Genomic DNA, 27,760 nt, shown 5'->3' on the forward strand with positions numbered 1-27,760 from the left:
CTTTTTGGCTTTCGAAGGTTATTTTTGTAATTATGAGCGTGCCAGCAAGGATCAATCAGTCCTTACAGAATTGTAATTGCCAACCAATTATTCAAACGATTGTGTTCTGGTTCTTTTAGCCTCAATAAAGAGGACTTTTACTGGTGGCTTACTGGCAGCTTGACTTCAGAGAATGTAAACATAAGAACAGTTAAATAAATTGAAGCATTTCATTAGTATGAAAAACTTACAATGATCTCAGCCTCGTAAGGATTTACAGTGGCAATATACTCGAAAACTACTCCTACAAATGAAGTGCAGTGCAGGAACTTAAAGTACAGAAATGTAAAGAACAGGAAATGAAACTGGAATATGTAAAGTAAGACTGGTTTCTTAGATTTTTTTTCCGTCCTCTTCTCTGAAGTCCTTCCTGCTATTTATACTCTCCAAAGATAACCATCGAACTGCACTTCAAACCGTCGAACTGCTCCTCCGTGATCGCTGATCATGCTACCTTATAAGTAGGTCCACTACGCCTTCACTTGCAGTTAGGCTTCCCTCCTATATTTGAATTTGAATGTGAGCAACCGTTGAAGTCACGTCACGTTACATCTCTTTGTTGATCCGCTGCTACTCAGATCTTATAACAACCAATATTAACTGCCACGTGTATGATCAGGATCGAAGACCTGACTGGTCTCCCCATATTACCCTTATTTTGCCACGCGTCGAATTGTCACTGGCTAACACAAAATATGTAGCCAACACATACATACATACATTGCAAGTAATTGGTTTGTTTGTGATTTATGTTTCAGTAATATGATAAGATAAATAGTACCAGTATTTATCATATATTCCTAATACAAGAAGGATTCCAAACCCGATACATCAAAACCGAAAACATAATAAGATGAAGTTATCATAGTATCTTAATACTACACTCTCTAAAACAGATCATAGGACATGAAAAATACATAAACAAATAAACACTTAATACTACACTCTCTATTTTCTTTCTATTCTTGCAATTCTGTTAAAGTATTAAAAAAATTAGTTGGTCTATAAGAACAGATTGCTAATTAATTACATATCAATAATTGACCCAAAGTTTGCTGCTACCAAATATTCTTGATAGTGAAAAAAGGCTCACCTTTAAATTCAGGAGATAGGTGTTGACGTTTAATCAAGTCAACTGTGATCTCCTCAAAATCAATTCCATTCAACCTACAATACCCAGAAGAAATATAAACACACACGTAAATTTAAGTGAGAGAACAGAGAAACAAAAGCATAATTTCATACAAAACCAGAACCAAATCGATTTAATTGGTAAAATTGAGGGCAGTGAAGTGAACTAGATATGATTACTTGCAGAAGATGAGAACTGCACGAGATGGCTGCGACAATCGATAGGTGTAGACTTTCAGCTTCATCTTCTTTCTCTCTCTCTCTCTCAATCAATTGCCAAATATGATTTCAAGAATCACATCTTAATGTGAAAAGTAAGGCAGTGGCTTCTCTCCCGTCCAAAAAAATTGGACTGGATAGTGCTTGGACTCTGCTCCACCGTGTAGTTTTTTTTTTTTTTTTTTTTTTTGGAACTATAAAAAAAAGGAAGTTCGAGGTATGTAGGCTCAGTCTACCTACTTTGATTTAACCCAATTTATAGAAATGAGGCTCCACCATATAGTTGACATTGATAATTTGAATAATTTTATAAAAAATTTATTCTATAAAAAAAATTATTCTGAATGAATATGATATTTTTTGATTAGATTAAATAATTATAATTTTAAAAATAAATTATTCATACGAATATAATCTGATTAAGTAGTTATTAATATTCGATCAATATAATTTTTTACAAGAATAATAAACTCAACAAGTTCTATCAGTTTATATTATCAAGATGTACCCAAAATGAGCTCATAATGGGTTGAACTAGACCATCGATTGGGCTAGCTAACTGGAGGCCGTTCAAACCCAAAAGTAAAGGGCGTTTTGGGAAGTTAATTTTTGATTTTTTTTTTTTTGAATTTTTTTAGAAAGTTTTAGATTTTTAAATTCAACTTGACAAGATGAATTAAAAAATTATGGGTGTATTTGGTTTGTATTTTGAGATAAATTTTCAAAAAAAAATTGAGGAGAAAGTTTAGAAATTTTTTTAGTTTGTTTGGTTATATATTTTGAAAATAGTTTTGGAGTTTGGAATAATTTGATATTTTGTTGTAATTGAGTAAATGTGTATAAGAGAAAAAGTGATTGAAAATGAGAGAGGAGAGAGAAAAAATGATTGATTGATGTTTAATGGAGAGAAAAGTAATTTTGAAATTTTTTTGTGAATTTGTAACCAAACATGTTTTCAGAAATTTTCTTACAAAAACATATTTCAAAAAAAGACAAAAAAAAAAAATCAAAATAAGCAAATTTCATCTTTAATGATTTTTTTCTAAATTTCTTTTAAAAGAATATACTTTTTAAATTCGTCTCGACAAGATGAACCGAAATGAAGCTAAGTGAAACACAAATTGCTCACTTCAACTTAAAATATGTTACGTATAATCTTCCATGGAAAATTGCATTTGAGCCGTGATAAAAATATTATATTTTTATAATGATGTAACTTTTCTTTTCTTTTCTTTTTTTTCTTTTTTTTTTTTTTGTATGTTTTATATAAATTATTCATAATATAATTATTTTGTAACTGTCTCGTGTATTTGTAATTTTCCCATTTGTCATAAGCAAAGGAGACGGCTCATCTACTGGGGTCAGGGTCCAATAATGTTATTAGAAGTGGTTGATTTTTATTAGGGAGGTCCAATAATGTTAATCTTTTTATTTTAGAAAGGCCCAATAATGTTAATTTTTTGTGTCTTTTTCAAGCATAAATTTGTGGATTCAGAAATCAGGGCAAAGAATAACTAAACCCCTACTGTTTAATCAATTGTTCAACCCTGTTTGGCATTTGATCTGATTCGTATTTAAAACATTGTTAATCTATGGTATTGGACCCCATTGCCTACTTAAATTAAAAAAAGGTACAAATGTATTGGATTTTAGATCAGTTAATTGGTAGAAAATGTATTGGATTTTAGATAATAGGAATTACACTAATAGGCCATATAGTTTAGGACTTGTGTTACTTTGGTTTTTAACTTTTCAATTGTCACACATTTGATCCTGAATTTTAAATCTTGTTCCAAATAAAGACAATTGAAGATATCATTAGATTTTTCAAGAGAAAAATCGTAAATTCGATAAAATATAAACTAATTTGACAAAAATAAATGTCAACAAACATTTTTCAATTTTTAAAAATTATTTCTACCCACTAAAAATAAAATTATATAAAATTAATAAATCTTTTAAACATTTTTTTTTTTTACCAAATTAATTTTTATTATGTGTTAGGATGATAATCATGTAAAATTAATTTTTAAAAATTAATCATGTAATTTTTATTAATTTTTATCAATTTTACATAATTTTATCATTGGTGGATAAAAATAATTTTTTAAAAATTAAAAATACTTTTTTTGACATTTATTTTTGTCAAATTAGTTTATATTTTATTAAACTGACTATTTTGCCCTTGAAATTAAACAATGGTATCTTCAATTGCCCTTATTTGGAACAAGATTCAAAATTCAGAGTCAAGTGTGTCATAATTAAAAAGTCAGGAACCAAAGTGACACGATCCCAAATTATAGGGACTGTTAGTGTAATTTGCCCTTGATTCTATCTACATCACTAATCTTTGGAGGTTTCATGATGTTTTTTTTTTTAATGGAATGTATGTTAAATGTTTGCTATAATATAGATATATAGATTGGAATATCGATGCATATAAAATTATTAAACATTAAAAAAAAAAAAAAATCTATGAAAGATGTATATTAATTCCTTTATTTTAGTAGTATAAAAATTCAAATTTAAATTTATATTTTAGTTAACTTTCCTTTTCAATTTCTAAATTTAAGTTTTTGAAATAAATAAATTAATTTTCTTTTTGAAATGTGTAAATCAAGGCATAAAAGTTATTTAAATTTTTAAATAGATTAACTAACTTTCTTTTTAAATTTAAAATTTGTAAATGAATTAATTAACTTTCCTTTTAAAATATGCAAATCAAGGCATAAAAGCTATTTAAATTTTTAAATAGATTTGTGTGTGTTGTTTTCTGACCACACTGTCAAACAGGTACTCAGCTGGAGAACACTGGCAGAATAAATTACGCCCGAACGACTTGTCACAGAAAGATAAGACTGCGGCGGTGGTTCATCCACCTGGGGGCACTCCGACGATCAAGTCAGTACTCAATTATCTCTCAAATATAGCAAATAGTGCTTTTACTCACTAGTCAGAATACAAAAAGCGTACCTTAGACTCACGGGGGTGCCTTACTTTTATAACCAGCACTAACCTGATCCCTGTAGAAGCCTAACTTCTCTTGGACTCTAGCCCAATGCTCATTATGGACTCTCCAATAGATAAAAATAAACTCCCTAAGAGCTTTATCTTTATCCAGGCTGAGGTCCTCCCTCATTCTAGGATTCTTATCCATTATCCGTTCATCTCGGATTCCGGTATCTTTGCAGGTAACCTCAGCCTAGCCGAGATCACCTCGGCACCAAGCCTAGGACACGTGGTACTTCGGCTGGTATTTCGGTGTCACCTTGGCCACGTGTTGTTATTCAAAAAACATATCCCCACAAACTGCCCCCTAGGTTTTATTACGTCGGCATCCTGAGGTGGTGGACCCTATATCATTCGTTCACATAGCATGTCGGCTAGGACTTGCTCTATCCTTCATTACTGAGGTCGTCACACGTCGGCTTGTTATGACCAAGATTATAGTGTGTTTTCTCAATGCCTTAGAACCAAGAACCAAGTTTTTCGAGTTCCTTAGACGAAGGCTTTGCTTTATTAAATCAAGAACTCCAAGAGTTCCATATGCGCATGAGCTGTCACGTATGATTTCTCAACCGTTTTCGCCACGCGTCCTTTCCTCATTGATTCGTACCTCACACACACTATCAGGTCGCGTCGCTTTTGTGTACGCCGCCTGATAGACACGTCATCCTAGGCACACTAATTACGATTTTGCCGCCTTTTCGTGTTTTTGATCAAAACATCCCTCTCTCTCCGTCTTTTCACCTTTGTATCACCGTTCACTCAAGTTATCTCTCTTTAACACTTCTCTCCCAAATCCTCCATCTCTGTTTTCTCGAAGCTTTCTGCAACTGCTTTCATTCTTTTCCTCCGGCGAGGCATTCACCGTTCTGCTACTCGTACCACTATCGTTTAACTTCGGCGTATCTCACACCAACGTCACTCCCTTTTGTAAGTCACTGTTTTCCCTCTTATCAATTTGTGATTACCTAAAAACTCCACTGCATTGTTTGCTGCCATTATGAACCTGGTCATGCTCTTGAATATTTACATGTGCGTTGAATTCCATCATTCATGTATTGAGCACATTTGTTTCATGATTTTGCGTCTGCCCAATCTCTTTCTAAGTATACATATACACACACCGCTCATACACTTGTTTATTTTCCCACTATTCTTGGCCTTGCACCCCTGCACACACTTCGTTATAGCGTTCTTTGAATTCTTGCTTATCTTCTTGAGTCTGAATCATTGTTGTTTTTTGTTTTCTTGCTGCATTTGCCAGATTCTTGCCTTCAACTCCTGTTTTAGCAACTCTAGGATTGGGATTTGCCCTAGAACTCCATTTCTTTAGAAAAAATTAAAACGAATTCCACTCAGATCTTCAAAAACTCTTTCCCCAACACTTGTTTAAATTGTAGCCGAGGTCCATGAAACCCACACAAACCTCTTTTCTCTAAATTCTCACACATTGTCCTTCTAGCAGACGACATGGGTATGTTTAGGTAGAGGGTAGATGTAACAACCCAGACCTCTGACTAACGTTAATCCGTGATTGATTGGGCCTAATTAGTGATTAAGGTGAAATTCTGAATTAAATTGCATGTGTGTTGCATTGTTTGTGTTTATATCTGTTAGGCGTAGGAAGATCTATTCATGTTTTAGTTTCGATTTGCGAATTGAAAGCCTTATCGGCGTCCGAATCAGAAATTGACTTGATTTATGTGTTAATTATGATTTATAGGAATTTATGGTAGGCTTAATTAAAATTCGGTTCGGAGCAATTAAATTTGATTAAAATAATGTCATTTAATTAGTTTTGATAATTGACTACCTATAAGGCCATTTTGTCACTCCACTCACCTCCTTTTCCTGATTTCAAAGTCCTTTGAGCCTCAGTCTCCCTTCTTTGGTACGTCTCCCTCCTTGTCGACGCCTTTCTATCCGGGATTCTTATCCCGAGTTTCTTCGTTGCAGTTATCCTCCTCTTCGTTAGGGTTAATGTGTTTACCACTTCAACTAGGGATGTCGTCCCCGATCTTCTTTTTCTCTCCATCGTTGGCCATTTATTCTCCTTTCTTTCCCACAGACGGTGCCAAATTGTGTGTGCTGTTTTCTGACCACACTGCCAAACAAGTACTCAGCTGGAGAACACCGGCAAAATAGATTGCGCCCGAACGACCTGTCACAAAAGATAAGACTCCGGCGATGGTTCGTCCACCCAAGGGCACTCCGACGATCAAGTCAATACTCAATTATCTCTCAAAGATAGCAAATAGTACTTTTACTCACTAGTCAAAATACAAAAAGCGTACCTTAGACCTACGGGGGTGCCTTACTTTTATAGCCAGCACTAACTTGATCCCTGTAGAAGCCTAGCTTCTCTTGGACTCTGGCCCAATGCTCATCCTGGACTCTCCAATAGATGAAGATAAACTCCCTAAGAGTTTTATCCTTATCCAGGCTGAGGTCCTCCCTCATTCTAGGACTCTTATCCCTTATCCGTTCATCTCAAATTCTGGTATCTTCGCAGGTAACCTCGGCCTAGCCGAGATCACCTCAATGCCAAGACCAGGACACGTGGCACATTGACTGGTATTTCGGTGCTACCTTGGCCATGTGTTGCTATTCAAAAATATGTCCCCACAAGATTAATTAAATTTCCTTTCAAATTTAAATTTTTAAATGAATTAATTAACTTTCCTTTTGAAATATATAAATCAAGGCATAAAAGCTATTTAAATAGATTAATTAACTTTCCTTTTAAATGGATCAATTACTATTTTTTAAAATGATTCAATAAAAGTTAACCAATAGAATTTTTTTTAATTATTTAACAAATAAGAATTCTAGAAAAATAATATGAGGGTTTTAAATTTCACAAGGGCCTTCTCATTAAAAACCTTATTTTGCTTATGTAATATATAGATGTGCATAAAATGAACTCTATTATTAGAATAAATTCAATAAGCAAATCCAATTATATTTGTGATTTGTGTAAAAAATATAATATGTATATTATAGAATTTTTATTCATAATAAAAGTTTTACCACATTTAGAAGTACGTTAAATTTTTAAATCGAGATTCTCAATAATATACCACTAGGCTTGATAAGCAAATATGCATTATAAAAAAATTAAAATTACTCGAGTTTAACATATGTTTAACTTGTAAACCTGTTCCAAATTAACTCGTTAGGGGATCAAACTAAACTTTAATAAATTTTGAAATTCCTTAAATTTTCAAATCAAACTTGAATAAACTTATTACAACTCAAGTTGACTTGGTTGCAACTATATCCAAAATGATAAGTCTTATCATTTTACAAACATCAAAAAAGCTTAAAATAATAAAGATAAATTACAAACACACCTCATGAGATTTACTTAAGTTACAAATTACTTTATGTAATTCTAAAAATTACATTATGCCCCTAAATTTCTAATTTCACAACAAATATGTCCTTTTATTAATAAATCATCAAGTTAATTAACTATTTTTAATAATGTTAAAATTTTATTTCAATTAATAATTCAGATAATTTTATTATTATATAGGTAAACAATTAGAAATTTCACTTTTTAATTAATTCTATTAAATAAAAAATTCTTACAGGGAGGTATTTGTAATTTTTCAAATTACAAGAGATAATTTTATATTTTAAGTAAATCTCAGAAGGCATGTTTATAATTTACCAAAATAATAATAAGAAGAAGAAGAAGAAGAAGAATAACCTATTATAGTAAATTAGTCAAAAAGTCAACAATCCATATCAAAAAGTCAAAAATTCTCTTTTCTCTTTACTTTTTGCACATCTTTTCGTAAAAAGTCAAAAAATCATCCTAAACATACTTGTTTTTTTTAGCTCATATTTTAGTCAAATAGTCAAAAAGTTACTAAATTAGCATGTTCCCAAACAAGGTCTTAATAATGTCTAATTAACTTGATTTTTTTACATGAATGATTTTTCTTGATGATCCCTACAAGATAATCGATTCAAATTACCGAAACAGCAGTGATTTAAACCCCCTCAAACTTCAACTCCCACCACCCCACACACACGTGGCGGATGGTGATTGGAGGAGGAGAAAAAAAAAAAATGATCAATCAAAAAAGAAAAATAATCAAAAAAGAGTGGGAGAAATGGGATCTCAATCTGTATTCTTACCGAAATAAGCTTGAGATAAGTCCACATAAGGAGGACTACAGGGGGCAATCCATTTTTCAAAACGAGTGAAAATTCATTTCCTTTTAAAATATTGTTGTCACCCACATTATTCTTAAAAGATGTAAAATTCATTACATTATTTTTTATTATTTATTATTTTATTTTATTTTTATTTTTTTTTTATTTTTGAGATTATGAGATATGACTTATGCGGGAACATTGTATTTTGAACCAATCTAATCTAATCATTTAAGAGTTGTGTTACATGTATCAATTAGTATATTAATTAGTGTACCAACATTAATTATGACCTTATTATTGACCCCTCTCATGACTAATGCTTTACAAAAATGCTAGAGGCCCTAAAAATTGTACCAAAAGTTTTACCAAATGTCTCACATAAGTGTGGGACCCACATGGGACCCACATTGTGTGGGTCCCACGTGAGACATTTGGTAAAACTTTTAGTAAAATATTTGGGGTCTCTAGCATTACTCAATGCTTTATGTACCAATTAGTGTACTACCAATTGATGATGTAAGATAATTTAATATGTTTTTAATATTTATAATTTATATAATAAGTGGGGTCAATAATAATGTCACAACTAGTGTTGGTATACTAGTTAGTATATTAATTGGTACATGTAGCACCACTCTCCCACTCATTATACAAATTACAAATATCAATAATATCTTAAATTATGTTGCATCATTAATTAATACACTAATTAATACATATATCACTATTCATCATTTAAATATTCTGGTGCACTATCTTCAAACCAACGTGCCCACAAATTAGGATGCCAATCGAGCAACTACGTGCTTCCATGTCCAAATATAGCCCGCCTTTGTTTGGGAAGTCCAAACTATCCAATTCTGCAGCTACCCCCCTCACTAGAAAACCCACAACCAAACCATGCAATATCCAACAATCATTGTTTAGCTCCTCAAAAATGGCTGTTGCAGACTTGTCCAAGAAGAATTCTAAAATACCCAAGAGATTGGAACCCAAAGAACCTAGCTTCTTTGATTCAATCCTAACCAAATTGTTGTATAGAGTCCCTCTTGCTCTTCTTCTCTTGATCCTTGTCTTCCTTTGGTCTTCCTCCACCACCATTATTTCCGGCAACATCCTTCATGTTTGCGTCTCCTCTCGCAAGCTCAAAAACCTCTATTGTTTGTCTGCCGGGACTCAACCCAACCTCAAAATCCCAATTCCAGTCATCAATAATAGTTTCATTAATCATCAATACTCCAATCTCGATATAAAACAAGTCGTTGATCATTTTGCCGTTGAAAATCCAAAAAATGATAGTCCAGTACATATGACTCCTATCACAGTAGAGTCAGCCTTCCTTGAAAACCCAAAAAATGACAATCTAGTACACAATACTTCCGTCATTGTAGGGTCAGAAAAGGGTGAGATGTACGCAATCTTACTTGAAAATCCAAAAAATGACATCCCAATACACGAGACTCTTGTCACTGTAAAGTCAGAAAACAATCAGACGTATGCAGTTTTGCCAGAAAACTCAAAAAATGACATCCCAAATCATGAGACACCTGCCACTATAGTGTCAGAAAACGATCAAATGCACGCAGTCTTGTTTGAAAATCCAGTTGATCGAATTGTCGAGAAGGGCATAACAAAATACATGAATGAAGAGGTGGCAAATGCTGTTAAGGTTGTTGAAGAACAGCTACAACTACATCGATCTTGGGTGTCGAATTCAAAGCAGGCAACATGCAATGGGAGAGGAATATATGTCTATGAATTGCCACCAAGGTTCAACAAAGACTTGACTGCTCAATGTGGTGATATGATTCCATGGATTGATGATTTCTGTAAATACTTGAGCAATGAAGCATTGGGAGAGCCAATACCAGAGCTCGGCAAAGGATGGTATCGGACTCACCAATACTCGTTAGAGCCTATATTTCATTCCCGGGTTCTGAAGCATCCGTGTCGAGTATACAACGAAAACGAAGCAAAGCTCTTCTATGTGCCATACTACGGAGGACTAGACACCTTGAGATGGCATTTCAAGAATGTGTCAAATGATGTCAAGGACAGTTTGGCACTAGACCTTGTCAAGTGGCTCGAGTCCCGAACCCCCTGGCCGCGGAACTCTGGCAAGGACCATGTGTTTGTTTTGGGGAAGATTTCATGGGATTTCAGGCGATTCGACAATTCTAGTTCGTGGGGGACTAGATTGTTAGAGCTCAATCAAATGCAAAACCCGATAAAGCTCTTGATCGAACGACAACCCTGGCACGTCAACGACATCGGTATTCCTCATCCGACCCACTTCCACCCTCAATCCGACAACGATGTTGTCGATTGGCAGCTCAAAATCATCAGATCCAACCGCAAAAACCTCGTGAGTTTCGCAGGGGCAGCCCGCCCTGGCGCCCCTGACAACATAAGATCAACGCTGATCAAGCAGTGCACCAATAGCGTCGAATGTCAGCTTCTTAATTGCAGTTCAGGTGGTTGTGATGAACCCGAATCGATCATTGAGCTGTTCATGGAATCTGAGTTTTGTTTACAGCCTCCAGGCGATAGCCCGACAAGAAAATCGGTGTTCGACTCTCTTGTCTCGGGTTGCATTCCTGTGTTGTTTGATCCTTTTACAGCTTACTATCAATATCCATGGCATTTACCACAAGATCATGAGAAATATTCAGTGTTCATAGATAAAGAAGAGGTGAGAGAAGTGAATGTGAATGTTGTAGAAAAGCTCATGGAAGTTCCTGCAATGGTGAGAGAGGACATGAGGAGATATATAGTGTATGAATTGTTACCTGGGTTGGTGTATGGAGATCCAAATTCAGAGCTTGAAAAGTTTCAGGATGCTTTTACTATAACTGTGAATAATCTGCTTGAGAGGGTCAGCAGATTGTAATGATTTGTACTCTCTTTTTTTTTTTCTTTTTTTTTTTTTTTTCTTGTTTGATTCTTTTATTTGTGGGTTTTTATTTTTTATTTTTTGAGTTACAATGCACAAAAAATTTTATACTTTGTTTTTTGTTTTTTTGTTTTCTTCAAGATTATAAATGAAAAGATGATTATAGTTTTTGCTTGACTAAAACTGATTTGATTAGGATCAATTGTTTATTTGTACATGTCTTCCACTATCAGTCCCGGTCTATCAAATATTTTTTTAGCAACAATTTTTTTTCCAACCTTTGTTAGTTTTAGCTTCATCTCATTTTTTTTTAATTTTTTTTTTCAAATTTAATCCAATTTCTTTACCTTTTAAGTTCTTCTAAATTTGGACGTCCCAAAAAAATTTAAGAAATATATAAATTAAAAAACCAAGAAAATTGATTGTTTGGCATCATTATTATAACAGCAATGCTAGGTATTATATAAAGTCTTTCATAAAAATGATCATGAAATATTTATAATCTTTAGATTACACTTAAAATAAAGTACCATACACCAATCAAGGTAATCTAAGGGTCACAAATCTTTCATAATCATTTTTATGAAAAAAATTTCATGATCCCTAACATTTCTCTTATTATAATAAAAAATAGTGATACATAACTTTAAGATAGTAACTCTAATGGGAACTCTAATGAGGTAGAAGAAAGAGAGAGATAGAGAGAGAGGAGTGTGGGCCCCCATATCACATGGGCACTCTCTATATCATTAGAGTTCTATTAGAGTTTTTCAAATATTATTGTATAATAAAATCCAACTTGCCAATGAAAAATTAAGAATAATATTCAAATTTCGAATTCAAATCACTTAAAGGGGTTCTTAGAAGTTTGTCCGATGATTAATTTTAAGATTTTAAAATTAGTTGAGATGTGATCAAATTGTTCCAAACAACTAGTTATCAAAAGTAAATAAATAACAAGTAATAAAATGAAAAATAATAATAAAAAAATCATCAAAACAATTTTGATGGCCAAATTGTTTGGGCTCAAATTGAGCAGTTTTTGATGTTTGACAAACAACTAAGGCCTTCTTGAAAAAAAATAAAATAAATAATAATAATTTTAATTTAATTAGATGACATCACTTTTTTTATTTTTTTTATTTTTCATAATAAATAAATAAGTCCAAAAAAAAAAAGTCTAAAAACCCAAAGCATCATCGCACCGTTCATCACAACCATCACACAGCCTCTATTAGAATGATCTCAACGGTCCATCAGACCAAACTCTAAGTCCAACACGTTTGGACTACCTATACCCACGCGTTATACAAATACAGCAGACACGTGTAATCCTATACCTCTTAATATTTACATCGACGCAAGAGCTACTCTCTCTCTCTCTCTCTCTATATGTATCTCTGTTCTTGTTCAGTTCGCTTCCTGATCCGAACAAACCTAAGCGTACCAAAGCAATTCTCTCGTCTTCTCAAGCGAACCCATTTCGATTTTCTTCGCAATTCTTCAATTCCTTTGCTCTATTCGCCCTTGAAAGCAGAGATTTCTTGTGGGTCATCATCATTTCGTATATATCAGAGCAACAACGCTTCTTCAACAACAAGGCCTGTGCTGTGTAGTTTGAGATCGGAACATACAATGGCTAGCCAATCCCAGAAGCCCCAATCTGTCCATGAGCTCACCGTCAAGGTTTCTTAACCCCTTCGATCCCGACCTCTCTGCTTCTTCTTCTTCTTCTTCTTTTTTTTCTTTTTTTTTTTGGGTACAAATCTCTCTGCTTATGTGTTTTTGAATCTATTGTTTGTATGCGTGTGAATGTATTGAATTTATGTGAGCTGCCAAATTATGAACTAGTAACTAGGTTCAATTCACTCTTGTGGTTTGTGGAGTCTTGAATTTTTTCAGAATTTGAAAGATGAGACTTAAATAGTGTAACTGTGTGAATCAATTCTAAATTTTATTTAGGCACTGTCTAGTAAAACTTAAAGTTAGCTTTAAAAGAGCTGAAAATACTTTTTCAAAGTAGAACTGCTTAAGACACGTCACTAATTTTTTTCATCTGATTTGATTTCAAATTTGAGTGAAAAAGCTTGATTTGATATGAATAATCTAATCCTTTCATCAAATTTTCGTCAAAATCTTTTTAAAAATTCTCATCTTATCCCAAATTTCAACTTTCATCAATTTTTGATGGGGAAAAAATTCTATCTCTAAGACCATCTCCAACGGTGAACCAAACCTGGCATCAATTTAAAATTTGGTGAAAAAGTCACTTTTTTAAGCTCCAACGGTTTCACCAAATCGATATCAAATCCAGAATTCAGCAAAAATAGTACCAAACTGAGTGCAGGCGAAGCATTTCACCAAAACACTGTTCCTAACCGTTGGGATGAGAGGAACGGGTCGACCATCCGGTTGACCAACCGGTTAACCAACCGGTCGCCCCCGGAGAAAGTTCAGACAGTTCACAAAAAGGTTCAAACCATTCAAAAAAAAAAAAAAAAAAAATTTGCCTAGGTGGTCGACCACCCGGTCGACCGGCCGGTTGACCACCCGGTCGACCACCAAAAGTTCAAAAAATTCAAAAAAAAAGGTTCAAACAGGTAAAAAAAAAAAAAAAAAAAAAAATTTTTTTGCCGTTACCGGTTGACCGGCCGGTCAACCAACCGGTTGCCCAGCGCAAATTTGATGAAATGAATTTGATGTTGAACCGTTGGAGCGCGAAGTATCAAATCAAGGAAATGACCCATTTTCGACTCAGATTTGGTGAAACATTTGCTACACCGTTGGAGATGCTCTAATGCTTCGTCTTTTTAAATTTTTATCAAATTTAAATTTGATGAGTTTACAAAATATGAAAAAATTAACGCGCCTTTGATTTGATGAAAGGATTGGAGATTATTTTTGACTACTTTCTCATCGAATATAAATTTGAAAGAAAATTTGAAGGATTTGAGATGCTCTTAGGCATGTGATTTTAAAATTTAAGTTAAAAGGCTCAAAATAAGTTTTACCAAGCGGGGACTTACTGTGATCAAGATTTTAGTGTCCAATGCTGGGAGGTTTTTTCTTTCTGAATTTCATGTTTTATGTTCATTTTACTACAGGATGTTAAAGGAAATGATGTGGATCTTAGCATGTACAAGGGGAAGGTCCTACTGATTGTAAATGTCGCATCACAATGGTATATAACATAGTTTCTTGGTTTTTGTACTTTCTTTTCCGAGGGGTTGTTGGTAAGCATTGTCTTTTGATTATTCAAGCTTGAGCTCCTTAACTCTCATTCTAATTCAGGTTTTGTGGAATGCATCCCTTTGTTTTCCATGGTAGCCACTAGTGGTGCCATAACAAAACCGAATTGTATTAGTTGCAGTTGCTACTTACTAGCATACTTAAACTAGGACAACAGTAGGTATTTCTCTAGAGGTGGTATCCCAGTCCAACCCGTTTCTCCAATCTCTAACCCAAAAAGAGGAAAGAAAAAATGACACTAATTTGAATAACAGAAGTGTGGTCTAACAATTAATTTTTTCTGATGCAGCGGCTTGACCAATTCGAATTACACAGAGTTGAGCAAATTATATGAACAGTACAAAGATAAAGGTTCGCTTCAATTTATTTTCAGTTGGGTAGCTCAATCATTTCTTATGAACGTGCCAACACACATTTTTTAGTGTTGAATTAGTTATATATATTTCAAACATATCGCTATTTTTGTGTAATAACTCCCTGTTTCTCCAGGAAAGTATTAGAGAAACTGAATAGTAGAATAAAACCCCTGTTTTCCTGTACACTTACTTTAGTGCCTTATCATGCATTTATTTAAGTGCAGGTCTGGAGATTCTGGCATTCCCATGCAATCAGTTTGGTGAGCAGGAGCCAGGGAATAATGACCAGATTTTGGAGTTTGCTTGCACTCGCTTTAAGGCTGAATTCCCCATATTTGATAAGGTAGGTATTGCCAACAATGAACTGCTTTGGGATGAATAAGTAAATTATAAACAAGATCTTTCTTCATTTCCATTTACTGTCTCATTTTTCTCCTTTTCTGAAAGACCTAGAATATAAAATTTTCACTTTGAAATCTTTGGTTGCAAGATATTGAAAAATGTGTGCCTAGTATGCATTGAATAGATCTGTTGTTTGAGGTTCCTGATAACACTATGTATTCAAGACGTGTTATGCACGTACCTCTATAACTTGAAGAACTCGTATTATTGTATCTCACGGCACGCATGCTATCCTGTGTTTGTGAAAACACTGGGCGGTTGGACTGGGTTTAAGATAATGAATCTCCATGCTATCCTGTGTTTCTGACATTCCTAGTCCTTCTATGGCCTCATTTGAGAGGATTTCAAATGGTTGTACTTGGTTGACACTCCTTGTATTGTTCATTTTGCAGTGTTATTAAACTATAAAACTTGTGGTGACCACCTATTATATTAATGCAGTATTGACACATGAGATTTCTCATGATAAACAAAATGTGGTATAAAACATGGGCTTATCCTTGTATTATTGTTTTACAAAACCAGTGTCCAACCAGCACCAAAGGTCCAAAATTAGTTTGTGGAGTAGGGTTTAAATCTTGTTGTCATCAATCATAAATGGAGGTGTTAATTTTACCGTTTTCCTTCCTCCTTCCCATTCATGTGTTAAATGGTCCTTTACTTATCCAATAAATAAATAAAATTTAAGAGGGTTTTTCACTTCCTCCAATGAAACTTATGATGCCATTTCTTCTCCACATTATGTTCTTTGATTAGAGTGGTCGGCTGCTAACACCCATTTTATTCTTAGGTTGATGTGAATGGTGATAATGCTGCTCCACTATACAAGTTCCTGAAGTCAAGCAAAGGTGGACTTCTTGGGGACAGCATTAAGTGGAATTTCTCTAAATTCTTGGTTGATAAAGAAGGAAATGTTGTCGATCGCTATGCTCCCACGACTTCTCCTCTTAGTATCGAGGTAAAACCTGCTTACGCAATTACTCATTTTCTCAATCTTACAAATCCACCTACACCAGTGACAGCCAATACAATGTTCTCATGTATTCTGTATTTATTTGCAGAAGGATATCAAGAAACTTCTGGGAAGCGCTTAAGTTCTGAGTTATGATTGCTTTTTCCAGTTTTTGGTAAATAATGGCACTTTTATAGTAAGACTTGATGAATCATTGTCAACAGTGCCCCCTTTGTTTGAACCTTCATATTATGTAAACGTCACACCTTGGATTTTATAATTATGCTAGCTGTTTTCTAATGAATGTTCTATTTCTTCCCATTTTTGCGGTTGATGCACAAGTAATGGTTTACTTATCACCAAGCAATTCACCTTTGTGGAACATCAGTTTAGTTCCATGTTCATGGTAAGAATGAAAAAGAAGCCATGGAAAACGTGACTTTCTGGCCTGTTGGAAATGTGTATAATTACTGTAGTATTCATTAGAACAAGCTCTAACCCGGGTTTTCACTAGTGTTGGCGGGTTTTTGATGCCTGTCAAGGGTGCTATCAATACCCGCTGCTGAGTGTGGTGGTTAACATATCAATGTCTTAGTAATGGAGCTAAAATATAAAAAAATAAGTTGGCATATCAATGTCTTAATAACGGAGCCAAAATATAAAAATAAATATTAGTCACCACATCAATGAAGACAAGAATTGTTAATGGAGCTAAATTATAAAATAAATTTTAGTGGAATGTGTGTCAATGGAAAGCTTGGTGTTTTGTAATAATAATGCAAGAAGAAATTTGTATCAGTGGTAGATGAAATAGCTGACAGAAGAATTACAACTAATGTAAATATATATTAAGCCCTCAAAGGACCATTTTCCTTATGTAAGGGTGTATTTGTTTTGAAGGATTAGGACGTGGGATTGAACTATAAATGGTTCATTGTTTGTTTGAAAAATTTTGTCCCGAACTAATAGTCTTCCCGGATTATTAGTCCCACAAATATGGGACTATCCTATCTCATGGGAGGGTGGGATTAGACAATAAAATTACATTTTTGCCCTTTAGTATTTAATTATGTATTATATTTAGTAAAATTCAAAAAAATTTAAATGTCTCAATTTAAAAATAAAATTATTTTATTTAATTTAATTTTTATTTTTGTTTTATTTATTTAATTTTTTAAAATATTTTTTTATTGATATTTTATTGATGTTTTATTTTAAAATTTTGTTTATATTTTATTTAATTTCATTATTTAAATTTTAATAGATGTTTTATTTTATTTCATTATTTAATTATTATTATTATTTAAAATAAATTTATTTAAAATTTTAATTAAAAAATAACATATATTTTTATTTATATTTAATTTTTTAAAAATAAAATTATTTAATTGTGCAAAAAATAAAATAAAAATAAATTTTTATTTAATCTAACTAAAAATAATTAAAATATTAAAGGTATGTTTAATTTTGCTATTACTTGTAAATAATTGAAAATGATAAAATAGTCATTTGAACATATTATTTTCCATAATATCACAAACAAATATTGGATTCACTAAAAATAATCCAATCCAGACATCTAATCCCATGACTAAACAAATATATGATATAAATTCAATCAAACCAAATAATCTAGAAACAATGTATCCCAAGATTAATAATTCACCGGTGTATAAAGGCTTTTCACGTAGTCTCTTCAAAAGTTAGATAAGATTACATACATTTTGTTTTTCATAATCTCATTTGGAGTCTTTTCAAGCCGACAGTGAGATTGGTATCGTCATAATCTCACTTGGAACTCCACAAGTGGGCAATGAAATTGGACTTCCAAAAATAATTGAAATACACAAATTTATCCGGCCACCTAATTATCAAAAATATAAGAAAAAATAATAATGTCACTCTAGATGTTATCCTAATCAATATGAATGCTTACACAATATAATACAAATTAATTTTGTCCTACATACTACTAACATTCAACTTAAATATATTTCCTAGTATTATCTATCTCAAAGAGAGTAAAAAAACCTAGTTCACATATTAAACGTGGCCACTCCTCTCTTGTATACATTCTATTCATCTATCTACCTGAATCATCCCCTGCTTAGTGGTTGTTCGAAAAGCTGCTGCTTATTTTTAAGCTTTGTTTGGATCATAAATTAGCTAAAGATTTAAAATCTATGTAAGATGGAAAAAAACAATTAACATGGAAAACAAATCTAGTTGGGTCATCAATATTTTTCACAAACTAAAATGAAGATACAGTTACAACTTAGCCCAAAGAAGATAACCCCTGGATCATTTGGAACAGAAATCATGTTCACCTACTACAAATGACAATAGTGCACCGAAACTCCCAATTGCCAGAAAATTTCTACAATGGTTCCTACATAAAAACTCATAATTATAACTGTTACAAATATGTTAGCACAACAATCATCTAATCCTGGTAAGACAAGGTGTGGTCAAAGAGTTCACCGATCCCATCGACGCGGTTCATTTACAACACATATATACAAAAACTGCCATGTGTCTTGCTATCATCATCCACGCGTCAAGTCAATCCCAGTATGCGGATTCCTCATTTGAGGCATTGAACTAGGCCAAACACCAGCTGAAGAATTCGGAGTATGATGATTTTGGCCAGAAGCAGCAATTGCTGGTGCGGCTGATTTTTCACCAGGAGGAAGCACAGGAAATTGTTCACCTCTGGGATCAACTGCCATTTGGGTCTTTGATTTAGAACCGCCGTATACAAAACTGCATACTACCACCTGCAGTAATTGACATTCGTTGCCATGCATTTTGTCATTGAAATCAAACTGTCGTACTTTTGTTTTGGCCATAGAATGCAGCAATTAACAAATCATTTGGACGAGTAACATAAAACATGTAACTAAGAAGCACAGACACTTCTACAAAAAAAGCATGCTTCTTTAACTTTCCTTAATTAAAAAATCAAATTACTTCACAAACATTTGGGCAACACATCTTGAACCCTCCAAAAACGTCTCACCTGATGAATCTCTTCATAATAATAATGTTTTGCATTCATCATAACACAACTTATGCACTCTAAATATATTTTAAAACATTTATAACATGAATACACAATGTGATAATGTTCTATAATTGATTTGCATTCTTCAAAATGTAATTGTTATCATGATGTTTAAGTATATAGCTTTTTAATGTAATTAGAGTTATGTTGCATATTTTTCACTATCTTTGAATAAATTATTCATATATGATAAATAAATTTGTAAGAATATAAACTTTTAACGTGTCCCAAGCGTGTCGTGTCCAGTATTTTTTTTAAAAACAATTGTATCGTATCGTATCGTATCGTGTCGCGTGTTTTGTTTGTGCTACTTAGACATGTAAATAACCATGAACAGGGAATGCAAATAACCATGAACAGGGAATGCAGGGTGGGTATTAGAAGTGAAACGGGGAATATACCTGAACCGGGCTTGCTGCAATAAGCATGCCACCAACTCCGCCTCCAATGACATGGCCATCAGCACTACAAAGGGAAACACTTAAACCACCAGTTCGATTGCGAGGACCACCACTTTCAGAAACCAGGTAAGAGCCTGACAAGCATAGTATCTGGAAACGCCCCTATGGAAGTTGAAAAATCAAAGTCAACATTTGTCTAAAGTATCACTGTGAAAGTCATAGGGAAAGGAAGTTTAAATAATCGGAAAGTAAATGCATTCAATACAGTGGCGGTGATAATTAATGTTTCCAACCCCATGCATATCAACAATGATAATCCCTTCCATATGATCTGAATGCTCTTCAAAAACACATCACCTTCTTTTTTTTAAGAAAAAGAAAGGACTTTCAACTGAGTATCAGCAAAGCAATCACCAAATGCAAAGAGTCATTGCTCTGTTTGCAATAACCTCACCGTCATGCTTGACAACAACTACAAATTTTTCTCAAGCTAAGATTAAACAAATGTCTAGCACACAATTACCAGAGCATTGGCTGCAGGCAGAACTGAAAGCATGGAAGTGATTATTATACAAAATAGAATCGAAATCATCTCCAAGGCATCTAACCATGTCAATACAAGAGAAATCATCTCCAAGGCATCTACCCATGTTTACATAATTTCTCAGCACTAATCATACAAGCTTAGCTGCTGCACAAGATAATAGAACATGCACAATGCTTTAAAAGCCCCAACCTAATTCAAATAGCAAAAACCCATACCAACACCAAAGGCATTTCTTAAATCAACACCAACATTCTTAAATCCTTATAATTTTATCATAATTGCAATTGCTAATAGTCTTGATCATGCACAAATTTATAAGCCCAGACTTGCCCAAAATAGATCAGGCTAACTGACATAGCATTGATTCACTTATTATTGAGAGTTCATATGGTATAAAGTTAAGTCAATTGATTCTAGACTGAATGCTTGACCCATTTCTAGAAACAGGGAAGGTTGAGGAAGAGAGAACTAAATGCAGCATGCATAAATTGGGAAGCCCCTACTTCGGCATTGTATTTCCTTACACACCCAAGTCAGTGCAGGAAAATACTGCAGCCAATATGAGAACATGTCCAACGGGCCAACCCGAGGCAGAAGTGAGAATGAGAGGTCGCAATTTATAGAAATGCATCAAAAAATAAGGGTTTTTATAAGCATTAATGAGTCCACAAGTAGGTACTTTGCACAAATTAAGTGGTTTATATGCTTTTTTTCATGTTTCGGTGAGTGACTAAACAATTCATAAATGGAAAAAAATGAAACACAAGTTGACTAAGTTGAAAACAAATGTGGTAAAAAAAGGCAATGAGTGGGTAGTTACAAATCTTTCTTCCCTACATCAAATTAAATGTTAGTGATGGAGTGAAAATCAATTCCAGGAGGACGACAAGTGACGTGGAGAGCACTCTTCTAGTGTTTCACTTTCCTGGGTTGGTTTTCCATGTTCATTTGAATGAATCGAATCCCATTCTTCAATAAATGCCTTAATATTCTAAACAATAACTATATTTTCTTTAATCAAGGACTGGAGAATTGTTCTAAAGCTAAAGATTCCCCTTGCCCTTTGAATCCTTATCCAAAGCTATCATTCAACCTTTTATTAGCAATAGCTGTCCTCTATCTGAAAGTTAATTTATTCAAACTACACACACAAAAACAAAAACAAAAAAAATCAAAAAAAAACAAACAAAAACAAAACAAAACAAAACAAAAAAGAAGGAAAAAAAAACATTTAAGAAAAAAAAAATTAAGAAATAGAAAATCATGTGATTCTTGTGCACTAGCATTCTATGGAACCATTTTATCCTAAGTTGGAATTTTTTACTCAATTTGGCAAGGATTAGTTCGACATTTCCAAAGAAATTCTTTTCTTACTAAGTCACCACTTCAGTAAGCTCAGTGGACCTGGAGCATCTTGTCTACGGGGACTCTACATGAGTCAACCATTTTGCCTTTTGGTTTATATGGAATGCAATAAAGTAGCAGGAAATAAGGAAAGCAATGAAATCAGGCAACACAAATGTGCTACTTCCTGCAAGAATATATCTTGATGATATGGAATTGGAACAGTACTCATGAAGAAGAATATCTGAGACTGTTTGAGAGCCACATAAAGACCAAGGAAATCTTTGAGGATCAATTTCTCCATCACTGACCACTCTTCCATTTCTCCAAGCATCAATTATTTCAAGTTTTTCCAATCCCAGTCTAGTTAATTGAGAGATGGAAAGGCAGCTTTAATCCCTTGGCCATGCTACTACTTCTGTTTATTCAAGAGTTCTTATCAATAAGGTAAAGGTCAGGTACTCTTAAAACGAGGGCTAAAGTGAAATATTTGGACTTCAACGAGAGAGGAAGAAAAAATCATATTTGTGGCTTCCAAACCTTTTGAAGATGGGAATGTTATCAATGCACAATTACAGGCCCCTTATAGGTTTAAAAGTAACCAAATAGGCATCCACAACTTTCTCATAGGTGATCACTTGTATTTATTTTAGAACTACTGCAAATACCCCTGCAGTTCTGGACACAACATTTTACATTTTTGGGGTTGAAGAAAAACTAGCAATACCAATGATCTAGCCATGTTTCCGCATCTTAAGTAGATCACTACTCATCCCAAAATTAAGTTGTTAAAAAATGAGCCCAATAATGTATATCAAGCTATCCAACACCCTCCCTCAAGTGCAACATCATTTTCCACGTGGAAAAATAAAAAAATACATAGAGAGAAGCAGAATGCAAACGGAAAACAAATACAAACGGAGAGACTTGCATCTAAAAGTTCTCCTAATTTGAGATCTAATACCATGTCTAAGATTACCACTAGTCCTAAAGGCTTAAGCTGTTAGGAAATAGGCCCAACAATATATATATCAAACTATCCAACATTAAGATCTAGAAATCTTATTAATTCCAACACCTACACAAACATACAATGACACATATCTGACAAATGCACTCATGTCCATCTAACATAGCCTGCCAATTTAGCATTGTCTGCAATATACCAAACCAAATGTCATAATAACACAGTCAAAGTACAAGTGCCCTGATTTTGGCCATAGTGCAGATATCTATCTTACTAAAAGAAGGATAAAGAAACAAAATATAAATAACAAAATAAGGAGCATTCAGTATTAATAATGAACAATGTATGCAAACATTCAAATGTACCTTTCCTTCTTTCTTTTTTTTCCTTTTTTTATTGAAAGTACATAAAATACATAATGATTTTAGATTACACTTTAATATCATCAAATACAAAAGTAACATATTCTACATGCAATTTAAGATCACAGCTAGTACGAATACATATAATGTCACTAAATAGTTGTAATTTCCTTATACAGCTTTTAGAACCTAAATTGATGAGGGCAAGAGATTCAACAAAAAAGGAAACACAAAAAAAAATTAAAGAATTCAGTGCAGACAGAGACATGGATTAGAGAGCTTCAACCTCATATGTTACAGTGGTGTCAGAGGATATAGGTTGGCGAAGTGTGACTGCAGAAACTGCACCATTGCCTGACAAGATGCATACAGCCCTTGGCCTCTGTTGTGAAAATGACAATACTCTCGAGGCAATGTCCTGCAGAATACGGGTATGCAATTACCTAATTTACCTCACAGCCAATATCCATAAGTATTCGGGTAATAACAAAAACCATAGTCGGTACATATTGTATTATCATTAAAAAAAACTAAGGGCTGGTTTGGCAAGTTTCAAAAAAGCCAAAAAATCAAAAAGTCATTATCCTATTTAAGTCGCATCATCTTATTTAAGTCACATCACCTCTCTAACACATCACTTCAAACCCAACCCAAATCCAACCCATATTTCATAAAAAGTCAATAAGGCCAAGTTTGGGAAGACTAAAAAAGTGCACTTTTTGTCTTTTTGGACTAAAAAATTGAGGTTGAAAATATGGATGTTTGGGTTAACTTTTTGACTTTTTATTGAAAAATGTGTAATAAAAAATTGTAAAAATTGATTTGTAGGGAAAAATTTGAATTGGGAGTTGTGCAGCCGTAATTGTTGACTTTTGGTGAATAGTGTTAACTTTTTAACTTTTTGAGTAACTTTTTGGCTTTTTGGCTTTTTTTAAAGTCCCCAAACTTGGCCTAAGTGCACTTATTTAGATCATCCCAAACAACCCTTAACTTTTATGAGGAAAAAATAGATAATCTTTAACTTGAACAAATAATTAAGATCCTTCATTTATCAAGTTAACAAAAATTTTCCCAATAGCACCATTCTTGTATAAAACTGTTATCATATATAAACTACATGAATTACAAGCTTCTAATAAATCCTAAAAAACAACCAATTCAGTCTAGTTAAAAGTGGTACTTTTTAAATAAATAAAGGTTATGAATGCATACAACATCGACCTCTTAAGTCCAAGGAAAGGTAAACAATAACATAGTCAAATCAAGCTTCCAAAATACTATATATGGTAGTGCTTAAAAATTGCCAGGTGGGATATAGCATACCTCTCCTGGTGCAACGTGGAGGACATGTGGTGCAAAAGCCAATCCTGCTGAACTGTTCATCCATTCACCTGGCAGAAAACCGTCGATTACTTGGAAGCAACTTCAATTTCTCCAACAACCAAAAAAGTAAGGAGGATAGAAACCAACATCCACACAACCTAAATTGCATGTCAAACAGCTCAAATATACCAAAATTAACAAACTCTGCTACTTTGAACAAGTTAGAGTTACACTTAAAACAGAGAATGTGGATATCCCGCATTCTTGTTTCTGAATTCTGGCATCCCCAACCCCCAAGATTCAAATAAGAGAGCGTGTTAGGAACAGTTTCACAATTTAAGGCAAAGTTGACTCTGGAAGTCAAGGCCTTTGCGCATTGTAAACGACCTCAAAGTTCACAACTTCGCAACATGTTTAGAAGAATATTGCACTGACACTATTGTATTTGTGAATGAAGATTTTACAGGGCAGGCATTATGGTCGCCAATATAACATGGGGATAGTTCATAAAAGAATTACGAGAAATTGGACCAAACACATCCTTAATAAAAATCATTAATTCATATCAAGTACCAATAAGCCAACAAACTAACCGAATGACTAGGCACATCACTGAAACTCTCATATTAAATTATGTAAATAATCATATGAACATGTCTAGGAAAACAAAAACCAAACACAGACAACACCTCAATGGACAGGATTTTCCAGGAGTACGCCCTAACAACATATCTTGTGAAATCCTGTCCATCCATGTGTTTGGTTTGTTTTGGTCTGATTTTGTGTTTGGTTTGGTTTCTATGTACTGTTTTTTCAATTCCTAGACTTACTGAATCCATACAGTCTAGCACCCTACCAATTGCTAGCCAGCGTTCCCTCCATAATGTAAAGTACCCATAACAACTACCACAACTGAAACACAATGTAGGCCAGGAAAACCAAGCCTTGAGACAAACAGACACATAAGGAGTATAAGCTGGTAAGACTGGTCCCAACCCCAAAGACATGTCATCAGTTAAATAATTGCATATAATCTAGCATAAGCATGAAATCCAATTAAATTTTCAACAACAAAAACTCACCGAGAAGTGCCAATTGTTGCTTCCTCCCACTGCCAGGCGGGCGGCCTCTACCCCGTTTTGGGGTCGAGGGCGTGATCGACCTCGACGACATCGGAGAGAGTCCTAGAGACACATTGGTCCCATCTGGGCCATATTTCCTAGGCCTCCCTCTTTTTTTCTTTACAGGCTCCACAGTTGGCACACCAGATGGCACATCTATGTTGAGGCCATGAGGGAAACTTGGTGATGTGTTTTGTACTGGGAATGTTGACCCTCTAGAGCTATCCCTTACATTGGACTGCACTAAAATGTTAGGGTTTGCTGGAGGCCTGAAACCAGGCGGGTTATATAACCCAGTTTGAGTTCCAGACCCAGAAGCAGAACCAGACCCACTATACCCTCTATGAAGGTAATAAGAAGAAGACCCAGATAGTGCCATGCTTTCCCTCCCATCCATGCATTTACTCACTAAATACTCACCTCAAAATACCCTCAAATCTACAACTCTAAAAATGCACTAGTAACAATCAAAGAGCTGATCAAAAGTTAAAGAAAAATAGAATCACTGGAACTAAAATCTTAACAAGAGTTTTACAGCTAGAAAAATCAACAAAATAAATCTTTGAGACTCTACCCAGAGGAGAGAATGAAAAAGAAAAGAAGAAACTAAAAATGTCAAAAGCTGAAAATTCTCGATATCACAAACCCATAGAAGAGCTTATTCAAAAGAATGTAGAAAAGCTTAAAGCTTTGAAGCCACTCTCAAACCAGAGGTTAACCAACCATCTGTTTTTGAACTGTGAATGAGCTGTTCTTGAACACATCAACGAAAAAGAAAGAGAGAAATAAATAGAAACCCTAGATTTGAAATGAAGAGGAAGGAAAGTGAAAGTGTTGGGAAAGAGGAAGGGAAGGTAAAGACAAAAGTGAGAGCAAATAAAAAATGAATAAAAAAATTGAGCTTTTGAATTAAAGAAAAGGGAAAGGCCCTACTGGAGTAATTTATTTGGGGGAATTGAGGGGTTTAGTAGTCAGGCTGTAAGTTTCTGACTCTGGGTTGGGAAAGAGACTACTCTACTTCTATAGACTCCATAGTGAGAAGGGAGGGTCTGAAAACTCTCATGGGTGGCCTACCAAAGTAAAAAATTATTGGTTGGTTGTGGACGTCATGAGGTCATATGCTCTATATTAATTCTAATTTATTATATTTTTTAATTATTAATCACAATATAATTAAAATATTATGTGATGTGTTTTAAGATTAACTAATAACTTCTCTATCAAAACACCATTAAAGTCTTGTTTGGGAACAAGTTAATTTAGTAATTTTTTAATTATTTGGCTAAAATATGAACTAAAAAAAACTAGAATGTTTGGGATAATTTTTGACTTTTTACGAAAAGATATGCAAAAAGTAAAGAGAAAAGAGAATCTTTGGGTTCGTTTGGTTTGTATTTCTGAAAAAATTTTGAGAAATTTTCTCTACAAATAAGTTTTTAAAAGTAATCAAACCAAATAAATTTTCTCAAAAAAATTTCTCAAAACTTGTAAACCAAACAAGTTTTTCAAATAAATCTCTCTCTCACACACATCAAATCAATCACTTTTTCCAAAACTCTCTCTCAAAATAATTTTCCAAAACATCTTTTAAAAAAAACCAAACCAAACAACTTTTCGTACTTTTTATCTCTAAAACACATTTCTCAAACACAAACCAAACATACCATTTGACTTTTTGGTATGAATTGTTGGCTTTTTAATTTTTAAAGTCACTTACCAAACGAGGCCTAAGTCTTTATTATAGAGTAGGTCTCGTTTGGGAACAGGCTAATTTAGTAACTTTTTGGCTATTTGGCTAAAATATGAGCTAAAAAAAATTAACATATTTGGGATGGTTTTTTGACTTTTTACGAAAAGATGTGCAAAAAATAGAGAGAAAATAGAATCTTTGACTTTTTGGTATGAATTTTTGATTTTTTGACTTTTTTAATAATTTTTTGACTTTTTAACTAAACCGACCTGTTGCTAAACGAGACCTAAGTATTATTATGCTTGATTTCAATTTTTTGAAAATATAAATCTGTAACATTACTTGCTATATTGGGGATATAGTACCACCGGTCAACAATTATTTCCATGGAAATACTAGTAGTGGTTGTGCTGAAAATTTTTGAGATCTAATATTTTTATTAGTAATAATACATTCATACAAATTTTTTTCTTCGAATTCTCTCTGAATATTGTTCTAATCGGTAAGGAGATAATTTTTTACCG

The 27,760-nt window shown here is 33.7% G+C and overlaps 3 protein-coding genes and 1 long non-coding RNA gene across 5 annotated transcripts; 2 read left to right on the forward strand and 2 right to left on the reverse strand.

Annotated features, from left to right (window-relative positions):
- Window positions 1–1,132: 1,132 nt before the first annotated feature.
- LOC145806215 (uncharacterized) lies at window positions 1,133–1,623 on the reverse strand. The gene is made up of 2 exons (XR_014349026.1): window positions 1,351–1,623; window positions 1,133–1,206 (listed from the first exon to the last, which is right to left on the reverse strand). It is a non-coding gene; the product is annotated as an uncharacterized LOC145806215 (long non-coding RNA).
- Window positions 1,624–9,493: 7,870 nt separating this feature from the next.
- RHS8 (root hair specific 8) lies at window positions 9,494–11,558 on the forward strand. Its single transcript, XM_082902507.1, has 2 exons — window positions 9,494–9,889; window positions 10,058–11,558. The coding sequence occupies exons 1-2, from the start codon at window positions 9,503–9,505 to the stop codon at window positions 11,453–11,455; spliced, it is 1,785 nt and encodes a 594-aa protein (XP_082758633.1). The 5' UTR covers window positions 9,494–9,502; the 3' UTR covers window positions 11,456–11,558.
- A 1,084-nt stretch (window positions 11,559–12,642) lies between these two features.
- On the forward strand, window positions 12,643–16,738 carry LOC114288986 (putative phospholipid hydroperoxide glutathione peroxidase). Of its 2 annotated transcripts, XM_028232621.2 has the most exons (6): window positions 12,643–13,144; window positions 14,563–14,639; window positions 14,997–15,058; window positions 15,288–15,406; window positions 16,256–16,423; window positions 16,527–16,738. In XM_028232621.2, the coding sequence occupies exons 1-6, from the start codon at window positions 12,851–12,853 to the stop codon at window positions 16,557–16,559; spliced, it is 753 nt and encodes a 250-aa protein (XP_028088422.2). In that variant the 5' UTR covers window positions 12,643–12,850; the 3' UTR covers window positions 16,560–16,738. The 2 variants fall into 2 exon arrangements, with proteins under 2 accessions (XP_028088422.2, XP_082758634.1); XM_082902508.1 differs by having other exon boundaries at window positions 12,784–13,144; window positions 16,256–16,738.
- Window positions 16,739–18,643: 1,905 nt separating this feature from the next.
- LOC114288987 (AT hook motif DNA-binding family protein) lies at window positions 18,644–26,596 on the reverse strand. The gene is made up of 5 exons (XM_028232622.2): window positions 25,508–26,596; window positions 24,426–24,493; window positions 23,389–23,520; window positions 19,883–20,044; window positions 18,644–19,194 (listed from the first exon to the last, which is right to left on the reverse strand). The coding sequence occupies exons 1-5, from the start codon at window positions 25,941–25,943 to the stop codon at window positions 18,964–18,966; spliced, it is 1,029 nt and encodes a 342-aa protein (XP_028088423.2). The 5' UTR covers window positions 25,944–26,596; the 3' UTR covers window positions 18,644–18,963.
- Between the last annotated feature and the right edge of the window lie 1,164 nt (window positions 26,597–27,760).

Source organism: Camellia sinensis, chromosome 13 (genome assembly GCF_055761805.1).
Source record: "Camellia sinensis isolate YWXY chromosome 13, ASM5576180v1, whole genome shotgun sequence".
NCBI lineage: Eukaryota > Viridiplantae > Streptophyta > Magnoliopsida > Ericales > Theaceae > Camellia > Camellia sinensis.